Here is a 21,734-nt window from a genome sequence, read left to right as displayed (position 1 = left end):
GCTTAAACCGACTGATTATCGCATAGTCGTGACCTAATTACCACGCACGTACTTAACGCCAGAATAGTGCCCTGAGGAGCAAGCGAAAGTTACCTTTAAAAACTTGTGTAATCATTAGCAACGAGCTTCCCTTAATCCCACTAAACATACACTTATCTAGCCCCGGCCGGCCTGTGTTTGCTGGGTAGAGAGAGGGGAGGGGTATAGTTGTCTCCAACATGTTTATTAAAGACATTTATTAATCGCTGTGGTTAAAATGAGTTCGTCCCTACGCTCCCAGTCTTTACTCATGTTCCACTGGGATATAGGCTGCTAACCTGCAAATGTGGATGCAGTGCTGGAGCAGGTCTCTTCCTGGGTTGTGTTCTCTGGAGTCTTGTGTTTGGCTTAATGTGAATTGTGCCGACAAAACAGCAGTGTCAGGGAACAATAGTTACCATGTCCAGCATAATTCAAGTATCTAAGTCTTGTGAAGAATGTTTTAATTCTTGTTGTTGTGTTGATTCTTTAGAAGGCATTTGAGTTCATTTTCATTCCCCTTTAAAGAGATGGATTTGACACACCGATATAGCTTTAAAATTAAAGAGCTTCTTAAAGATGTAAACTATGTAGAACTGTAAGACGGTAATACTGTAAAATCAAATGAATGAATAAAACTTAATTCCCAAGTGTATGTCATGAGATAAAATCTAGATTCAGACCAAAGAATACAAGTTGTTACCATTTATTCTCTGACTTTTTTCTTACCTGAAGATGGTGAGGAGGGATGTGGGCTGTCATCCTGGACACTTCCGGTCTGGGAGTGTCCTCCTCCAGCTCCGCTCTCTTCTGTCACGTTGGATGAACCAGGAGTGGTGGAGCGGCTGATGGACTGGGACTCGGGGTCACTGGCTGATCCACGGCGTTCGTCCAGACCTTGTTGCTGAAGCACTTCTTCAATGCCTCTTCTGTCTTTGCCATGGATGCGGGAGTGGACAACCATCTGATGATAGGTTCTGAAGATCCGGCCACAGTCAGGGCACTCTGAAGGCTTTTCCTTCAGGCCGGAGAGGTTGGAGAGGCTGTAGTCAATGTTTGGGCTTCCCAAGCCAGCCAGGGCTCCAGGAGCCTCAGCACTACCATGGTGAGACATTATGTCACGGTGACTGTCAAAGCCTCTTCCGTCCTCCTTCATGGACATCATGGCTCCACTAGAGGCCTTGGATCCCTGCAAGGCCTCAGAGAGCTGCTTCTGCTTGGAGCTATCATTGGAAGAAATCAAGGAGTAGTCTTGTTTATCCTTTGAGAAAGAAGCCAAGGCCCCAGCACCACCCATATCATCTTCTTGCCCTGGGGGTATGTGGTGCTGGTGCTGCTGCTGCTCCTTAGGCATGAAGGCCCTATCCATAGCCATGCCACGAGCCATTATCTGCCAGGCTTGGTAGCTACTGAGGGAATCCATCTCTGCCACTTTTGCAGCTGCCTGGAGGCGTTCCATGCAGCTCGACTTGAGTGGTGGCACAAGGTTTAGACAACCCAGGAGTGAGCGCTTCTCATTTTCACCCAGTCCATGGCCCATACCGCCTGCCATTGGCCCCAGCAGCTTCCCTAACATCTCTTTTTCCTTCATGGCTATCCCTGCTTTAGCCAACATCTGGTGCTGTTCACTCAGGCCCTGTTTGTCTGGAGAGAGGAAGCCTCCCTGAAGACAGGTGATGTAGCGGGAATAAAGGTTGGCATGAGCTTCCTGAGCCAGATTGCTCATGGTATTGACGGCAGCAATTTCCTGCTCACTAGGCTGGGGTGGCTTGCTCTTGATGGCTAGCTTGTTAAGATGTACCTTCATATGGTTCTTAAGGAACCAGGGTTCCTTGAAGCGACGGCCACAGATTTGGCAGCTGTGTTCAAAGGAGTCCTTATGCTTGCGCATGTGACCCTTGAGGAACCAAGCTTGGCTGAACACCTGTCCACACACATCACAGCGGAATTCGGTGGCCGTCTGCGTGCCACCAGCACCACCACCGCCCTGGCCCTGCGTGGTCTCGGCTGTGATGTGGGCCTTTTCCACATGACTTATCAGCTCCTCTTCATGAGAGGCAGCAAACTCGCACAGCGTACATTTGTAGGGCTTGTGGAGTATGCGAATGTGGCGGTCCAGCTCCTCTCGCTTCTTGAACTTCCCTTTGCAGAAGGTACAGCGGAAGCCTGTAGTTGGGTTCAGGGACTGTTCATCCTGGGTGCCAGCTGGCTTGGGTGAAGAAGAAGGCTGGGAAATTGTGTCTGGGGTAGCAAGGCCAGAGGGTGGAAGGACACCACAAGCTGAGCCTAGTTGCTGCTGATGTGTATTAGAGCTGTTATTGAGGCCCAGATGGGGTGTTTGAGCTGTCTGGAGGAGACTGCCGCTGCCTCTCATCTGCTTGTCCCTCAGAATGGCCCTCTCCTCCAGCTCATGCAGCAGCCTATTCTCCTCTCTGACACGGCCGCGGCCCTTACCAAGATTACCCAGCTTATGGGTGCGGAGGTGGATCTTCAAGTTGCCCTTTTGAGCAGCTCGGTGGTCACAGTAGGGGCACTTGAAGGGTTTCTCTCCTGTGTGTGTGCGCATGTGAAGCGACAAGATGCTGTTAAAACGGAAGCGCTTGCCACATAATGGACATGGATACTTCCTATTCTTGCGGGCATCATCTTCGATATCATTCATCTGGGACATGATGCCCAAGTTCTGGCCATTAAGAAACTGCTGCAGGTCAACACGCCCGTTCAGCCCACTTAGTGCACCTGCATCAATGTCTCGGTTGAGCTGATTGGCTAGCAGGGCCATCTGACTGCTGATAGGTTGACTAGCCAGGGCTGCGTGATGGGTCTTCTCGTCCAAAGGCGTGGCTGCTTTCTCTTCAGGGATCTGTTGTGGGCGATGTAGGTCTGGAAAGGCGTGTCCGAGCTGGGCAGTAAGCTGGTGAAGCTTTTGACTTATGGGGTAGCGGCCATTCAAGACTGCACTGCTCAGATGGGCATCAGCATCAGGCACCGCTGATGACACACCAAGACACAAACTAGAGTCCTCCATCCTGTAAAACCAGACAGAAAGGAGTGTCCATATTAGAAATGATAGAATTGCAGAATAAGAAATATTTCAAAACAATAGATTTTCAATGCCAATGGTGGGTGCCGATGTGCTTTACATATTTGCTTTCCAATCATATTTGCTCTCCAATAGACTATTGTCCAACCACATGGTCAGAACTAATTTTGCAACTTCATTTAGGGAAACACCTGTTGTGCGTCACCTTGTACAGGAAATAAATTTTATTGTCTTTGATACACAAAGCACCGCATAAATTGTCAGCACCAAAGGCCTGGAAGAAGCTGTGACTCTGTAGAACTTTTTCAAAATGTAACACCATTTTGGATGGAATAATTACTCTGTAAACACAGACAGCAGTGTATAATTAAACTACTTGTGCCCATCCTATCAGAATTCTTCCAATTACATGCCTTAATGAAATGGAGCAACGGCATTGTCAGGAAGCCACCGCAATACTACAATTATGATATTAACAATAGCACTTAAAACCAAGGGGTTACTCCAGTAAACACAACACTCTTATCTTGGTGCAATGACACTTGTCTTGGCACAATATTTCATTAAAGAACCACACTACATTTGATCTGAATCACTTTGCTTTCCTTCTGCTTTTTTTCTCTCTGTCTGTCCTCTTGTTATTAAACTCCTACAGTTTCCAGGGTGGAGACAACAGTGGTTTCTATGCTGAAAACAAAAAAAAACAAAAAACAAAAACCAGATAATAGATAAGCACACCCTCCAGTCTGAGAGGAAAAAGCAGGTAGCAGTTACTTAGTTGTATTTGTACCCATGGCATGACACAAAACGAAGTCCTGAGTTACTGTAAACTATTGAAATTTTTCATGACTTTGTGAACATGTATTATCACTGTGTTTTCATTTCATATGTACAACATCAGTGAATAAATAATATAAAAAAAACAAGAATAACATTGATTTTAATGCAGATCCATCTGCTCTCCAGATGGTGAGGTATAAACATCTATCTGCACACTTCCTCTGGCTGCTGGCAGGGGTCAAACCCTCAGAAACAATAACCAGGTTCTGCTTTGGTCAACAAAATATTGTATAATATCTCATTACACTGATTAGTATGCTGCCTGGTAACAGTTGCAGCCACTGTGCTGTTACACATTATTATAATCATCAAAAAAGCCTTTCATGGAGAGGCAATGTAAAGCACAGGCTGTAGGTGAGTTCAGGTTTAAGACAAAGTGGGATCATTCTAGATGGCGTATGGACCCAATCTGGCAGCAGCGGGGCACACCCACGTTAAATATGTTCACACATGTTCGGTATACACTTTACAGGCACGAAGGGCAACTAAGGTTCTGCCACACTCCGTCTTTCTGTTTCTCTCTCTCCACCTACAGTATGTTTCTGCAGCATGGAGGACTCCGCATTGTGCCAGGCTCATTTGTTTTCTCATTCATTTGAATTTCTCTCTCTCTCTCTCTCTCTCTCTCCCATCAGTAGGAGGTTAGTAGACATAGGGGGTGCCTGTTCTTTTAGACACTGGCCCCTCCAACTCACTGTTGATGGTGGATTCTTATCTTGAGGACATGAATTAGAGACTGTGACCAGCTTCAACTTGTGTTTAAAGGAATGTGACACTTGTGGGCTGCCTTTTGAATTCTCCCCACAAGTATCATAAAGCAATTCTACTGAATTCATCAAGAATATAATGGCCATGTTATGTTCTGCAGGCTTATGACTCCTGTCAAAGCCTACTTAAATCTATGGCAGATCGAATTATTGTGTTTCTCAACCAAGAAAAAAAAAGCATTTTAAATAAAAATTAAGTTTATATTTAAATTAAATAAATGTAATAAAGTTGAAGTGGATGGTACAAAGGTAAGTGGCAAACTACATAAGGTTTAAAAAAAAGGTTAGGTCGCCACAAATTGAAAAATCACGTAAATTTAAGAGGAAACAGGCCCTTTTCAAGAATTTTAATGCTGGTTAACTTCCAGCTTTCCTGCAGCAGTGGAAGTAAATGAAGCCTTGAAAGTTAATGCAAACAATTCCTACAGGTTGACGATGTACAAACCATGTGTCTGTACAAAGGCAGTGCTGGAACAGACTGTGTTACTACACCTTTTGACACATTATTAAGGCAGAAAGTCAGACTGTATAAAACACGCTGGTTGGTCAGGGGTTCATCATGCAGTGAGAACATGACCCAAAATATTAGAGGTGAAAGGTGACAGCAAAAGAAAGTACAAGTGCAACACAATGGTGGAAACTTGTTTAACAGTGTTGGGATGAATTTTCCAAATGACATTTCATTTCCATTGTAGAAAGAAAGAAGAGCGTGTTCAGTTGAATGAGTCAAACATTTATATTAAACATAGGATTAGGATTCCTTTTTAAAGAAATCTTTATTATTTATTTGTTCTATGCTTTATTTACACACAGCCATTACATTATGTAAATGTCAAACATATATGGAGGCCTATTCACACACACGCACACACACGCATATATAAATGCGTGTGTGTGCGTGTGTGTATATGTATGTGTATATATACACACATACTTTAGGGTATATGTGTACATTTATTATGAGAATAATATTGGGAAAGAATTGCAGGGAAAGATAAAACTTTGTTAGACTGCTTTAAATTACTTAGGTTTTAAATTGTATTTATGTGACACCCCAGCTCCCATCACCAGGCGTGCTTATATCGGCGGAGACCTTATTTGAATGGGCCTTTTTTACAGAGACGGCTGCCTTTTGGAATAGAAATCTGTGATTTAAACTAGGCTGATGAGCTGTTGCTCATTTGGGGAGATAGCAGCTTGCCCTTTTCTTCAATTTGATTTCTGCCTTTATCTTTAACATATAACAAAGGCAGATAGACAATGGAATAATGTGAAATGAACTGACGAATCCAGTTTGTGTTTTTTATAAACGTATCCTGGCTGACGAGCGTATGCAAATGAGGCACATTAATATGCTTGCTTTGCTCCCGAGTCATTTTATATTTTTTCCCCTGATTAAAAAGGACATTTCTTATGTGACATCCCCCCTCTGCTCATATCAACACACATGCAGGGGAATTTGAGGGTGGTGTAAAAGCAGGAACACATACACACACACATCCCCTTTGACTACAGACAACAATTCAATATGCGAATGCCCTCTAAAAGACACGATGGCTATGTTGCAACTCACCCAGCCACAGAAATCCCGTCAACAGCTCTCTCTATTTTCACATCATCCTGTTACTGTTACAAGTCTTGTGCAAAATATCCACTGAATGTACAGAAGACAACAACTCCATGCAGTAACATAATGCTTTCAGAAGATCAAGGCTCAGGATTGTCACTCTTACCCGCTGTATTAAGGAAAGACCTGGGGCCACTTTGTCTCTGCCACGGCTGTGTAGCCTGTGTAGGCTCCATTATGAACAACACATCCACTGTGCAGCTTTACACTGCTAAAGCATCTTTCTGCCGTTATTCTAACCTGTGTAATCTTATTATTTCCTGGCATGTAGAGCAATGCTGCTTCATTAAAACTACTGGTTCCTCTGATACCTCTAAAACCACAAAGACTTCCTTTAGCATTTTCTCACGACAGTTCAGTTGTTGTCTTTATAGTTTGTGGTTTAATATTCAGCAAAGCACCACGTGCACCTATAAACACTTGAAACCTGCCACACATTCACACACGTACACACACAAACACACACACAGACACACACAGAGAAACTGATGTCACTGCTTCTCTTAATGTATTTTTCTTCTCTGCTTCTTTTCTCTTCAAGCCTCAGCTTAATTATAAGTGGTATCTGTAATACAATGGAAGTGTATTTCAGCATTTGAATGTGCTCAGTTCATTTCTGTTTTTATCAATAGTAGCGAGCATCATAAATGCATATGGGATTTTCTTTTTGTGCTCCTCTCTAATTGTAACCATATAAATTATTGAAGTATGTGAAAAGTGGTTTCAGTATTAGAAAGAGATACCTATTATAAATTCAAATTAAAGTCAACAATTTCAAACTAAATTCTGAATTTACAAGGCTGTCATAAAAGTTTCCTCTGGCATTTAAGACAAGATGTGAGGGGGGACTACAGGAATCGAAAAGCCATTAGTTGGACTTTACTTTGTTATTTTGGCATGTATCGACACCAAAGCTATCGATTAATCACAATGCAATACCTCATTAAGTCCTAATGAACAAACTCATTGCGTTAAACAAATCAATCATTATTAACAATGTGTTGAATTCCATCATATTTGCACCAAATCATTAATGAGAAGACTGAGTTGCAACATGACGTTGAAGGGACAGTGTGGATGTTTACCATGTGTTACATGTACTGAGAGCTGCAGCTTGTTTGGATCCATTCAAAAGCTGTAAATATGCTTTCAAAGTACAAACAGAGCTTCTTCATCATTTCAAAGATCAGTTACTTTTTGGGAAAAGTTGCCTCAGTTAGAATTAGAGCTCAGTAGGTAAAACAGACCAGATCTGAGTTTCCCCCTGCCTTGTGTTTTGTTCTGTTGCAGGTGGTCTTTGCAAGGTATTTAATTAATCCAATAAAAAAAAAAAAGCTGCTGCCTTGTTTTCCTTCCCCTCTGTCTCGCTCTCGCTCTTTGACTTCACTGCATTATTACTTTCTGTAATGAGGCGAAAACACTCTGAACTGTACACGGATGGCAGTCACACAACCCGTACCAGATTCAATCCTGACTCCATCCCCTGCCTGAAGCCTCTTGATCAAAACTCATAACTTTTGCACGATAAAATAGACGTCAAGTTTCAAAAATGGATTGTTCTATTTTGAAGAGGAAATCAAAAATAAGTAGAGTTGCAGACGTGACCAAGATCGGATCTAATCTAGATTTGATTTTAAATATGGGGGAGTTGGGTTTTTTTTTCTTACAAATATGAGCAAGCACAGATTTATTTTGAGTGGAAATTAACGCATTAATAAATATATTTAGTGGTACCCTGTCTCCCAAAGGACTACAGGATCTTTGGGGAGTTCTGATTGGGTGGACAAAAACAGCGCGTGTGTGTGGGCACCATCTAAAACACACCACTGCAAAGACCAAAAAAAACATAATATTTTACATGACCACAGGACATCAAACTGTTTAAATGTATGAATAACACTGAATTAACATAGTGCCTTACTCAGCTTTAACACACAGAGAAAATAACAGCAAGGGAGCGAGGATGTGATGAGTCCATGGACTCAATAGATCAGTGACAAATGAGTGAATGAACAGGAGCCTCTGCCTCTCCCTCTCTCTCTTGAACAATATGTCATTGAGGGCTGTTTAAGAGGTCCTGTCAACAGGTAGTTCAACTTTCAGCTCATCCCTGCTGATCAGTGGGAGCCTTCCTGACAGCGAGAAAAGAAAGACACTGGGAGAGAGCAAGAGAGAGAGAAAGAAGAATGTTTTTGGTCTTTTTATCCGTCTGTCGCTCTGACAGCCTTGCAGGGGATGCCATGGGAGGAAGATCAATGCAGGACAAGCGGATTCCCACAGTTCATTGTTCTGGGCCAGCCAAATCATCTTCCCAAGACGGCCGGGAGCTCAAAGCTTCCCTTTATGATAACCATCCCTGGTATTATTCCCACTATGATGATGATGACCTGCAGATGTCTCTGTCTGTGTGTGTGTGTGTGTGTGTGTGTGTGTGTGTGTGTGTGTGTGTGTGTGTGTGTGTGTGCATGTACATCTGTGAACACCTCTCCCCTCCTGAGCGCACTACAATAGTGGTCACAGTGGCGTGGACAGACCCCTGCAGCAGCGAATAAAGCAGAGCGATGAGTACGGGATTAATAGTGCCAAACATTTGTAAAGCAGTCTCTCTTTAGCGAGGTACAATGACGGGAGCGAAAGCCAAAAAATAAATTAAAATCATTACGAGCTGACATGATAATGATAGTGAGGGCGCCTCATCTTACACTTATACACTGCATCGATCCTGCTTTAATACTGCAAATACTGCAGTATATTTAGAAAAAATCTGAATCACTCAGGCCTTGTAAAATTTAAAAGTCCCATATTGTGTAAAGGGAGATGTCCATGTGTTTTTGATTATAAAGCAGATCTTGGTTCTATATTGATACTGTGAAAGTATCAAAGCCTCAGTCCACAGAGAAATGCACACAGCCTGTATTCAGAAACTGAGCCTTAAAACCAACCGTCAGGACTTCTGGAACTTTGTGATGTCACAACAAAGCAGACACCACTCTTAGCCATGACCTCAGCCCTGCCCACCCGGACCCACCATCCAACCTTGCAGGATTTGGTTCCTCTGAGTGTTTACCTGAAATCTGTTACATTTTAATTTGATCACTCAGAAAACAGTCAGAAGAGAGGCTCACTGACCTGGTGTTACTAGAGCTCCAGAGAGAAGCCTGAGAGAGGAGATGTAAAACTGCACTGAGATGGTTTTTGGTTCTTATATATATATATATATATATATATCTTCTGATGGAGATCAACACTGTGTAAAATATGGGACCTTTAAAGTATAGTTTCTTAAATGTAAACCATGCAAAAACATGCAAACGTGGCCTTTAAACAGAACAATAATTTGCTGCCAAAGGATTGATAATTGGTTGTTTCCTGACAGCTAAACATATTATCATTGCTGACCCAAATTTCCGCTGTTACTGCTTATCTTTATGAATGTTATCTGATCTTTATGCTTACATGTACTTCAATCTATTTGCGGTTTTTATTTCCACCAAGTATTACTATAATTGCCAAATTTCAGAACGGTGGCATTGCCTCTCTCTCTTGCTCAAAATCTGGCTCTGATGTTTTAAAATGTACCTGTGTGCTTTAGTCTGGTGACTAAACTCTGCTTCCTGTACAATCGGTCAGAAAATCAGGACACAATGCTGTGTGTGTGTGTGTTTGTGTGTGTGTGTCAGACAAACAAACATGGTAGTGTAGAGCGCTCACGCATGGTTAGACTGGAGGAAGAAAGAGGCCAGAGAGACAATGACTACAGTGTATCTGTCATAGCTTACATCACTGGTCACCTGCTGCACTGCATGTCAGTGCTGCAAACACACATACACACATACACACACACAGAAATCTGTAGATCACGTTATGGAGCAGCGCTGCCAGTATGTCTGTATATAGGGTGACTGCAGCGATGACATGCACGGCTCAAGTCTGAGAGTGAAACAAAAGTGGAGCCTTAGCTTCACTCTGCTTCTGCGGTGGTGAGAGAAAAAGTAGTTGAATGTCAATATGGCCTAAATAAGAGAATATCAGAAATAATTGCTGTTTTCTTCCACTCATGCTGGGAGCATTCTGGTAGAGTTTTGCATAATGACTACAGTCGAAAGGGTGGGGGGGTGGTGGAGGTAACGGTGGTGGGTGTGTGGCAGTGGTGGAGGTGGTGGTAAGGGGAGGGGTTGTTGTGACAGGTGCTGAAATCAAACTAGGGAGGCAAGGGAGACAAAGGTTCAATTTACTAAGAGGAGACTTTAATTGTTACACAGCTAATTAAGAGAAGAAGGTTCTTTTGTGCACTCTCGACTATTTACTGAGAGGTGTGTGTGTGTGTGTGTGTGTGTGTGTGTGTGTGTGAGTGTGTGTTTGTGTGTGTGTGTGCGCGCATACACCAGGAGGTAAATTGTGACTTCAAGCCAAGTGAGCCTATAGCAGAGAGCCACTGTGCCTGTTTTGTGTGTGTGTGTGTGTGTTTGTATGTGTGTGTGTGTTTAGAGAAAAGATGGGGTGCTACCTGAACATACAACATATCTTTTCACAGCTTCTCTGCTGTTGGGAGTTTGGGACTTTCTCTTTCTTTTTCCAACTAAAACAAAAGTCTATGGCTAATTAGCAGCGCTCATTACAGGAAGTGAGTCAGGTAATTATTTTACATCATGCTGCCGATAATTGAATGATTCTTCAATGTCTGAATGTCTGTTTGAAAGTATCTCTTTCTCCTCGGCTCCCCCGACCCACCCCCCCTCCTCCCACCCCCTTTTACCAGTTCTTTCTCTTTGTCTTTGAGGAAGATAAGAGAGAGGCTGAATACAGGTACTGCTGCCATATGCTCTTGAATGAAAAAGCTCCTCTGTCGAAGCAAATGGGATTTTTAAATATTGAAACTGCCGCATGTCTTTTTAATATGACCGTGTTAAATCTCTCTTTATTCCATCACTTTGATAAACTCCCTCCTTTCTATCTCTCTCCTCTCCCACTTTCTGTGTCTTCTCTTTTAATCTCAGGAGTTTGAAGGGAACTTTAGCTCTCTGAGAAGTAGTCAAACTTATTATGTAACCATGCTGTGTCTTTTTTTTTTTTTTTTTTTTCTTTAAGCAGCACACTTCCTGTTTAAGAAAGCAAACTAATCTTGTCAAAGCCATCAGGAAGCTGAGACTTGAGTGGAAATGCTTGTGATTCTCTGCATATGTTACAATATCTCATAGTGGCCTTACAGTCGCTATTGTTCTCACGCATGTTTGCTGTGAACAGAGAAGAAGGAGAAAAAAATAAATCACCGTGCACACTCTCGTTTCTCTCCTTTTGCTTCAAAGTCAAATATGTACAGCAAGCTAATGTGGCACTTGATATAAAAGGAAAGAAAGAGAGAGAGGGAGTGAGTGAGAGAGCATTATCTACTTTAAGGCCAGGGTGTATTTATTACAGACTAATTGTAGCAGAGGAAGTGCTTTACAGGGTGTGCTCTCGGGAGAGAGGGCGGAGGGCCTCAGGGACATAAGAGCATGTTTATCTATCAGACTTTATCAGAAAAACACAGTGGCGACTGCTCTTAAGATCAGAGATGGGGTTTGGTGGTGGTTAGGAGGGATGAAAAGGTTTACAGGACAAAATAAAAGAAATGAAAGATGGATAAAGAGGAAAAAAAGTGAAAGAGGAAGAGACGTGCCAAAGAGGCAACGTTTGCATCAACGCCAGCAACTCAGTGAAAGGCAGCCGTGATTAAAGCAGGAGGGAGAAGTTGGGTGAAACCTCAGAGGAGCTTTTTTTTTTTTTTTCTGCAGGTCTCTCTGTGAACCGGACTACAAAACACACTGACACACACACACACAAACATATACACACACACACAGGCATGTTCAACGTGTTGTCCGTGCAAAACTAGTACAGAGAACAGTGTGTGTGTGTGTTTGTCTGTGTGTGTGTGTAATCTGTAAAGTTCCAGATCCGGATTCAGATTCATGGTTGAGATTTGAATTGAATATAGATTTAAATGAAGTTTTATGAAAAATAAATCCAGTCAATAATCAATAAAGATGCTCTACAAGTGTAGTGACACCAGTGTGTGGTGTGTGTGTGTCAGTGTGTGAAGGTATGCCCTGGCTGTGTCCCAGGATTCCTTGTGTCTGTCTGCACCAGAGCTTCAGTTCGGAGGAGTCTGTCCCGGCCAACACTGCATTTTCCTCATTCTTCTCTGCCCTGCCTGACCTTCAGCTTCGTCACCGACTTATCTTCCACAACAAAGGCTACAGTGCACACACTCATTAAGAAGACACACACACACACACACACACACACACACATTTTTGAACATGCGTGTGCTGGTGGGGGAGCTAAGTTCATTAAGGCAGTGGATGTTTATAATGAAAAATGGCCTCTTTGTAGTGCACTATATGAAGTTCTCCCTCGAGACACACACACACACACACACACACACACACACACACACACACACCCTCTGTATTCAAACTTACACATAACAGACTCTCCTATAACTGTCCCTTTACACTGTGCCACACACACACACACACACACACACACACACACACCCTCTGTATTCAAACTTACACATAACAGACTCTCCTATAACTGTCCCTTTACACTGTCCCACACACACACACACACACACACACACACACAATGATATGCTATGCTAAACACATCAGAAAGCTGTGCAGGGAGGACATGCTACATGTTGGTTTTTTTTTTCTATTTGATCGAGTGTGAACCTAAAATAATGCATTACTAAAATACACGAGAGTTCAGCCGAGGCCTTCAGGTATTTATAGGAGCCACAGCTGTTGTCATTAGTGTCTGAGCGCCTGCTAAGGGTCACTTGTACCCTGCATCTTCTCCTGCTTGTGACACAAATGTCTTGACATTTACAGTAGCATTATGAACATTTCTGACACCGGCGCTCGGGACAAGACAAGCTAGCTCAGTAGCTGCTTGCTAAGTGCTTGTGCCTGCCACTTGATGGAGCGCTGAAGAGGCTGCATCAGCTTCCCTCGAATTCAACCTCTCCACACACACACACACACACACACTCACAGAGCTTGTCCTCCATAAGTTCCAGAGCAGCCTCAGGGTGTTGGATGTGGGCAGTGGTGGGAGGTGGAACTGGGGTGTGGGTGGTTATAATCTGCATGCCCTCTGCCATCTCCTATCACCGCAAAAACCCCTCTTCCTTTCTGCCTCACCTCCCTGGCAATCTCCCCTCTCCCCTCACCCCCACCACACTTCTCCCATCCCTCTCCATATTTTCTCCCCCTGCATCTGATTAAGTTAACAATGTGGTGTTATTTGCATGCTGATTTCGCAGACCCCCACCCGTTCTCTCTCTCTCTCTCTCTCTTTCTCCCTCTCTTCCTCTGTCTCTCTGTCTCTCTCTCTTTCTCCTCAATTCTCTGACAAACAAGAGAGGCAGGATCAGAGTAATGTGATAGCACAGCAGCCAGCCAACGCAATCTGCCTCAAAGACCAGGTGTTCGCAATCCACCTCCCTCTTAATTCCTGCCCCCATCATTTCTCTTGTTTTTATTCCTGTTATTCTTCTCTTTTCTTCCCTCCCCTAGTTCTCCTTCTTCGTCTCCTCTCATCTATCCCTGGTGTGTTTATAAGGTTGTATTATAATCAAATCTGGAGCGAGGGAGGCCTGTCTTTTTTTATTAATTATAGGCCGCAGCTGATGTGAATGTATTCCGAAAGCATCTTCCAAATAGGTCGGCGGTACAGTTTGCTATTCTTATCACATTTAAATGTCAACACGGTGCAAAGCCCTACAAATTAGTTCAGGCAGGCTTCAACCCCCATTTAACATTTAAAGCGCCATTCTGTAGGGCTCAAAGAGCGATTTAAATCAGTTTACACACACACACACACACACACACACACACACATATATATACAGAGATAGCATTTCGTCTTTCAAACTTCTCATTTCAACACAGACATTTAACTGCCAACCTTTGCCTAAGAGAATTCAGTGCACCATCAAGAAGAATGCGGGAGGGGGGGGGGGGGGGGGGGGCAGGATGAAAGAACAAAAAAGAGATTTAAAGCAACAGAAACAATGCATTAGCTTTTATGAATAATAAATTTGCCTGTCAATCCGTGCAGAAAAGATCCAGGTTTTCAGCGTCTCTGCATAGATTCATTGTCCGAATGAATAAATCAGAACGGGAGGAGAGCGTTGGGGGGGGGTGCATGTTCTTGAGCTCTACCCTATCACTGGTAAATAACAACAATGATTTGAAACACATCTGTTCATATGCAGTGCCAACTAACCCCTATAGAGCAGCACAAGACAATAGAGGCATAGCACTGTTGTTCTACATATTGGTGGCTGGGCATACAAAACAGAGTTTACCCATCTTACACACACAGAGATCTACTGATACAAACAAACATAATCAACAAACTGAAATCACGTACTATCCATCATAAAAAAATCAACATTAGTATCCTCCACAAAAAAACAACTGTATTATCCCTCTTTCAATAGGAAGTCTGAGGCTCTGAATTAAAAGCTGGCCCTTCAGACATGACAGCAGGACACAACTGAAGGAGTATAATATTAATGAAGTCAAAAACTTCCAGCTTAAATCCAAGTTCTTAAAACCTTTCTGAAAGTCACGTCACCTCTTGACTTTTAACTAGGAAGCATTAAACAGAAACTTAAAGATCTAAGCACTTTTGAAGTTGTTTGTTTGACTTCCCAAAATGGACCAATACTATTTTTGGTGGGTTTTAATTTATCAAATAAAAATTAAATTAAATTAAATAAATGAATAATCAAATAAGATAAGTCTGATGCCACAACAACACATCCTCAGGCCTCTGTGGTGTAGCTCACACAAGGTTTAATATACAACCCTATTTCTAGACAGCATGCTCATGATTTATGACTCTGCAAACCCCCAGGTTTTTATTATTATTATTATTTGCATTTCATAAACATAATGAGAAAATGTTGTTGATAAACATTTTCCAAATCACAAACTGTTAAATGTACTAAACATTTTGGTAAAATGTCACATATAGACTCTTTGTTTTCATACAAAGTCTGTAGACATTAAACCATGATTATCAGTTGTGTATTGTTATACTTGAGCACTCACAGCACTTGGTTAGGATCATTCATATCCAACCTAGACAACTGAGATGTCTATCTGACCCCCCTCAAATGCACAGAGTTATTTGATTGGATGTCTTTAAGCCAATCGCAGTGTTCCACATCATATATGTGGACTGCAGTAGAGCCACACCCCCTTTTTCAGCAGGCATGGCCAACCGTGAGGCAAGGAGGAAGCGTAAGGCACATTTTAATCTCTTAATCTTATTCGTAAAATATATTATTTGTGATTAAACTGTGTTTGAAATAAACATGTAATGTTATAGTACTTATAAATATCAATATATATGAACGAGTCATAGCTTTTACTCAGGATTTTCTTGTTTTTTTTTTCCACTGGAGCCGTCGGGGTATTTAGGAATTAGGGAAATGAATAGGGAAATGCTGTTTTATTTATTCTAACTTCTGATTTGAATTTCTAATGATAATCAGTATCCTATTGATTATGTACGAGGGCTGGGCAATTAACCAAAAAAGTATCAAAACCGTTATATGAACTTATAACCTAATATCGTTGCACGGCAGTTAATTCAGTGAATACTTTCCCCAATGCACGCATTCATGAACTGTCCCCTTAAAAACACTACCTCATGTTCGGTCACTGGCCTCCACCCATCCAACTAATGTTCGTTTGCATTCACGCAAAGCTGGTGATGTGGATGACATGAGAGCAAACACTGAGCCTCAACCTGAGCAGCTTCTGCCTGAAAATAACTGTGTCTGTGTCGAAAACGATACTGAACAAAAAATAAAAAATAAAAAATACATCACATGCAAACACTGCAGAAAGACAATTTAAGCAACTACACAATCACATTGCTGAATACAAAGAGTGCATGGCTCTAAAAAAGGGAGAGATTATTTCCAAAGTAACCGTTCATTAATCACAATTGAGGTAAAATTTTGAAATAATTGTGACATTGATTTGAAGTCATATCACCCAGACCTATTATCTACACAAAATATTCTTCTATTTAGGGGGATTTGAACATGCTTTCTTTAGGAATTCAGGATATTGAGTACAGATTATTTTTTTTAATCAATGATTTCGTTAAGGGCAATAAAAAAATTAAATGCAATGTGTTTTAAGGTATCACTTTATTGGGTGTTTTTTGTAAAAAAAAAAATCCCTTAAGACTATTTATCGTAATTTTTACAACTAAAATTAAATTACATTACATTCAGATTCTCTGTCAATGATAAAATAACACATAGTAAAGTATTTTCATCTTTTTTTGATTGATAATGATTTATGAGTGCATTCAGAATAGAAATAAACCATTACAATAGTTTTTAAGTGTTTGTAACATAATTTCTCTCTCTCTAACCTTAACTACAGTGCTTTTATTGCCTAAGGCTAACCACACACGTGACTCAGGATGTGAACCCTGGTCTCCAAAATTAAAGTTGTGCACTTTGTACACCCACCATCCACCACAATACAATCGGGAAAGCATTTGTACCATATAATGTTATTTGCATGGGATGGGTTGTCATAGATGTCAATCATGGGTTGTGGAATCGTCAACATAGTGATGTGAAGTACGACAGTGTTTGCGTCTGTCTCTGTTCAAGGATGGTCACTGGTGTCAGGCGTGGACAGTCGCCTTCATCTTCCTCAGACCTCCGAATCTGTGCCAGTTTATTGAGGAAGATGTAGCGAGTGTAAATCTAAATAAGCCAAATACAAAACAATGATAAAATGATTGCTGCCTCAATGCGGCTTGATGCAACGATAAAACACTGCCATCACAGCCACTGACTCCAGTGAACACTTTTGACCTAACTGGGTACAGAGCTGCCTTCAAGAAAAGCATGTGATGTGTGCACTTGAACACACACACACACACACACACACACACACACACACACACACACACACACAAGTAAGAGCCCCCAAGTCAGGGGGGGTTTGACAGGGGGAAAGGGGTGATGTTCAAGCCTTAAGGAGAAGTTGGCCCTGTCAAGCTGTTTCATGCCATCGAGATGCAGGATCAACTACAAGCCTGGCAGACACACTTACACACACACAAACACACAGAGCCCTGAAGCCCTTGTTGTGAAACTTGCTTTGTGTTGTTACACTGCTGACCCCAGTCGTACCAATGACTGTGTGAATGTCTAGGAGGGACCAGCCAATCACCATCATGGATTTTGATAAAACAGACAAAGGACATGGTGAAAATTCAAGAAGTCTAAATGATGATCCACAACATTAATACACTCCTCTATTGAGTTCAGTCCATTTTAGTTATTTATTAATTAGGCTTTTGTTACACTATATATGCATTAAAATATATTAGGTAGACTAATATGAGAAGAAGAGCCAGTGTAGGGGTCACAGAAAGACTTCAGTATCAGCTTACAATTGCCCTATTACATCAGCATAAGTAACTGAATCCTAAGAGATAACTAGCTTATAAGAGACCCAATCCCTCTGACTGGCTTTCCTCTACCTCTAGGCTCGGCTTTGACTCTTTCCCATCCAGCTCAGAGCAGAATGCTCTATGGGTGTGCCTAATGTGGACTCGCTGAAATGTCAAAGCATTATATATCCTTTTATGCACACAGTGGCCCCTAAGGGTTTAATTGACTATGCTGTAAAGTGAGTTTGAGAACCGCAAGAGAGCGAGATGAAGATGAATATGTTTCATTAGAGGGCAAACAGAGCCTGATGGCTGGTATTGGCATTGAAAGAGGAGGAAGAGTCTAATATGGATGAAAAATACATTTATCCATTCACAGTCCACAATGAAATGTACAAGCGGAGCCGTCCACTCCTCAGCTAATCACCTTTGGTGAACTTACCAGGGAAGTGATTCATATTTAGAGTGTGTTCTTTTCTTTTCTTTTCTTTCCTTTTTTTTCGTCTCTCCTAGTTAGCCTCTGTCTTTCTCTGAACCAAACAAGGGAGGAACAACCTTCCAACGACTGCCTGGCAACTTCAAATACCCGTCAAACAAACAACAGAGCAGAAGACAGGGAGTAGGGAAGGGGCCCCGCTACTATCCTGCGGCCTTCGTTTACCAATTATACTGAGTACCTGCTGACAGGTGGGTTGTCACTGTGTCTGCTTAGCCACCCAACTCCCCTCATACCCCCCCCCCCCCCCCCCCCCCCCCCCAACATCCCTTCACGTTCCATCCCGCTCTGTTTCAGTTTGCCTCGTGCTGCGGAGAGGAAGCTCCTCGCAGGCGAACAGAGGAGACAAAAGAAAAAGGAGGATGAAGAGGGTGAGGAGAAGGATAGTGGAGAGTTTGGCTTCAGGACGTAAGGCTTTGATTGGGGAAACATTCAAGAGTGACAAGGCAGGTGATGGAAAGGTTATCAGGTACGATGAAGAGTTAAGGGAGACGTTCACTGCTCTTTTGAGTGTTGACAAAGTGGAAAAGATGACGCACACACTGGGGCAGTGAGGCCACAGGTGATTTAAATTGGTCATGACCAGGCTCTGCTAGAACTAACCACTTTAAAACTAGCTGTGGTTTATTTTTTACTGCTAAGCCCACAATATGCATCACTTCTGCTGCATTGTCAAAGCCCCGGTACTCTCCTTTGAAACCAAGACCAACTGAAATTGTTCCACTTGTATCTTAAGGCAGTGTAATATCGTTGTTATTGAAGGTTTCACTGTCAATAATGTCAGAAATCTTCACCGAGCCTACAATATCAAAAGTAGACAACATTTACTTCTCTCACTCTTTCACTGACTACATCTCTCTCCGGCAGCTTCTCTTTCCTGAACCACTGCTAGAAGATTTGAAGACGGGGCCTAGCCCCACTGCCCCCCCCCACTATCCATTTCTCCTCTGTCTTGCTGGCTCAGAAACTCAGCCAGCCAACGAACACGACTGAGACAAAACACAACCATAATGGCTCATTAAAGGGAATCGAGATGACTTAGGCAAACAAAGCAGCCTTCACTGGGCTGTCACCGAAACTCCTGTGATGGTGCGTCCAAACTCACGCTGGTGACAAGGAGGCGAAAATGTCTTCCTCCCACCGAAAACTCGCGACGGTTCGGAGTGTTTTGACTGCGCTCGGCATGTCTCTATTTGTTCTGTGACAAATCTAATGTGTGCACAGCAGAGTGAAAGACCACTGAGCTCCGGAGCAACGACAAAAGTGTGTGCTCATCCTCTTCTTCCCTTCTTTCTTGGAGAGGAGGTGTAATTCAAGAGGTATGACTCAAGCATATGATTCACATTTCACACTTTCATACTCATCAAACCATCCTAAGCCCCTCGCACCCAGGATGGGAGATTGAATTTCTCCACCATTTCTCGTCTCAAACACTGATAAAAATACATGTTTCTAAAAATTCTTGTCTTTCTTTTTCCAAACTAGTGAGCTATAACTGTCCTTCACATGTCACTGTGAGAATTACAGACGAGTTACTAGTAGAGGCACTCTCACCAGTAAACCCCCCCCCACACACGCACGCACACAATGCTGCGTCACATCTCTACTATGTTTGGCCGGACCAGGCCAGCGCTACATCCGTGAATGTCTGTGATAGTGTTGAATGAGTGATTAAGTTGCACCTTTGGTCGGGCAGCCATGTGTTGGATTTTTCTCACTGGCCGTTGCTGATTTGGCGCTAACAGTTTCTAATATGTCATCAGGGGGCGTTCACAACAGATCCACAACAGTTTTTAGCTACTACATTTCCTCAAATAGCATCTGGGGCCTTTATTTACCTCAACTGCAGAAGGGAACAGGCCTTTCAACAGATATTCACACCTCTCGTGATGGAAATACTCAAACCCCGTCACCTAGAAATTTTGTTTCTAAACTGAAGCGGCAAATAGTTTTAGGAAACATGAGTATGTAGCTGAATTATGCTCAGAGGAAACTTTTTTTTTGAATGAATGAATAAAGCGCTGCATGTAATATCACAGTTGTGTTTCCTACAAAACAGATTTGCTGTTGCAGTTTCGTTCTAAAGAAACATTTTCAGGAGACAAGGTTTATTGAGAAAGACGGTGTGCCTCTCATACCAAGTTTATGACATGGGATAAATGGGAATTGAGTGGCAATCAATGAGCACTCAGTAGCATGGTGCATTCTGTACACTCCGTCCTGTTGTCTTACACTCTAATGAAGCTCTTTAAAAATGTTTCTCACTTTTTTTTTTCCTGATTGAAGCTCGTCTGTACAGCAGCTAATCCCATAGTCTGCCACTGACCCAGCACCTACTGCAGTGAAAGCACAGTCGTATCTACTTAGCAATCCCCCAGTAATTAAGGAAGGCCCGCACCATGCCTAAACCTCTCCCTGACACAGTGTTGTGTCTGCACAGCATGGAGGCAAGGAGTCATAAGAAGCTTAAGGCTCATGTACCTGCCACTCTGTGTGTGTGTGTGTGTGTGTGTGAGTGTGTGTGCGTCTCAAGAATAGACAGACAGATTAAAAAAAATGATTGGAAAAGTAGAATTAACCACCTTTACTGCTTTGTTAATTACTGAAGTCCACCTTTGTGTGAACAGTGCTATAAATACCCTCCAAAACACAAGTGGCCCTGAAAATCCAACTTGTAAATGAACACACACACTGTCAGTACAGTCACACGCACACACACACACACGCACACACCCTTTTCGAGGATGACCAAAAACTGAACCCGGCACTTCTCAGAAACTGGGCCAAACCATATGTCCTTCTGCATATTTTGGGATCAGACTAATTCATTTTGATGACAGCATAAAAAATTATGTCTTCAAAAAAAAGAAAGAAAGAAAAAAGAGTGTGAAAGAGAGAGGAAATTTGAAGACAGCAAGAACAGAGGAGACAGAGTAAGGTGCCATGGGGAATAGATGTGATGAATCCAGGTCTTAGGGGGAGTTTCCAGGAGAGTGAAATAAGGTTGAACCTCAACAGGATCAGCATCCAGGGCAATGTTACAATAAGAGTGGATTTTTTTGAGAGTGATAAAATGATCTTTAATTAGGACAAACAGCACTAAAAGCAAGTTCAGAGGCATTTTTTTCTGTCTTTTTCTTTTCAGTTGGGGTGCGTACCGGCTTTGTGTGGATTCCCAGGATGGCAGGAGTTGAAAGAGACAATTAAAAATGAGAAAGAATAGGAGATGGAAAGACACAGAGACAGTATGTTCTTTAAGAGACAGAACTGTGGCAAGGCATCATAAGACAAGGCATGAAAAATAAAAATAATAAATAAAGATAAATAAATGGAAAAAAAACTCACAACAAGTGTTCCCCGACACAAATAGCCCTTCAAACAGTGCCACAAAGAAAAGGCTGAGGCGGCAAGCTTAAACAAAGAGGTGAGCTGATGTGACAAGCTTGGTTTTAT

The 21,734-nt window shown here is 42.3% G+C and overlaps 1 protein-coding gene across 5 annotated transcripts in view; it reads right to left on the bottom strand.

The window, feature by feature from the left end:
• Positions 1–21,734, bottom strand: part of znf536 (zinc finger protein 536) — a 232,160-nt gene that overhangs the window by 112,704 nt on the left and 97,722 nt on the right. For 4 of the 5 annotated variants that reach the window (XM_071488427.1, XM_071488426.1, XM_071488430.1 and 1 more), the window contains one exon: positions 748–3,047. In XM_071488427.1, the coding sequence (XP_071344528.1) occupies positions 748–3,046 (2,299 nt within the window). In that variant the 5' untranslated portion in view covers position 3,047. Of the gene's footprint in view, positions 1–747; positions 3,048–6,401; positions 7,524–21,734 lie in introns of those variants that run through there. The other variant, XM_071488429.1, reaches the window with a different exon arrangement.

This window comes from Trachinotus anak, unplaced genomic scaffold (genome assembly GCF_046630095.1).
Source record: "Trachinotus anak isolate AG129_WGS33_773 ecotype Australia unplaced genomic scaffold, CSIRO_AGI_Tana_v1 ptg000011l, whole genome shotgun sequence".
NCBI lineage: Eukaryota > Metazoa > Chordata > Actinopteri > Carangiformes > Carangidae > Trachinotus > Trachinotus anak.
Note: the sequence above shows the minus strand (reverse complement) of the source record. Positions and strands in the feature narration are given on the sequence as shown.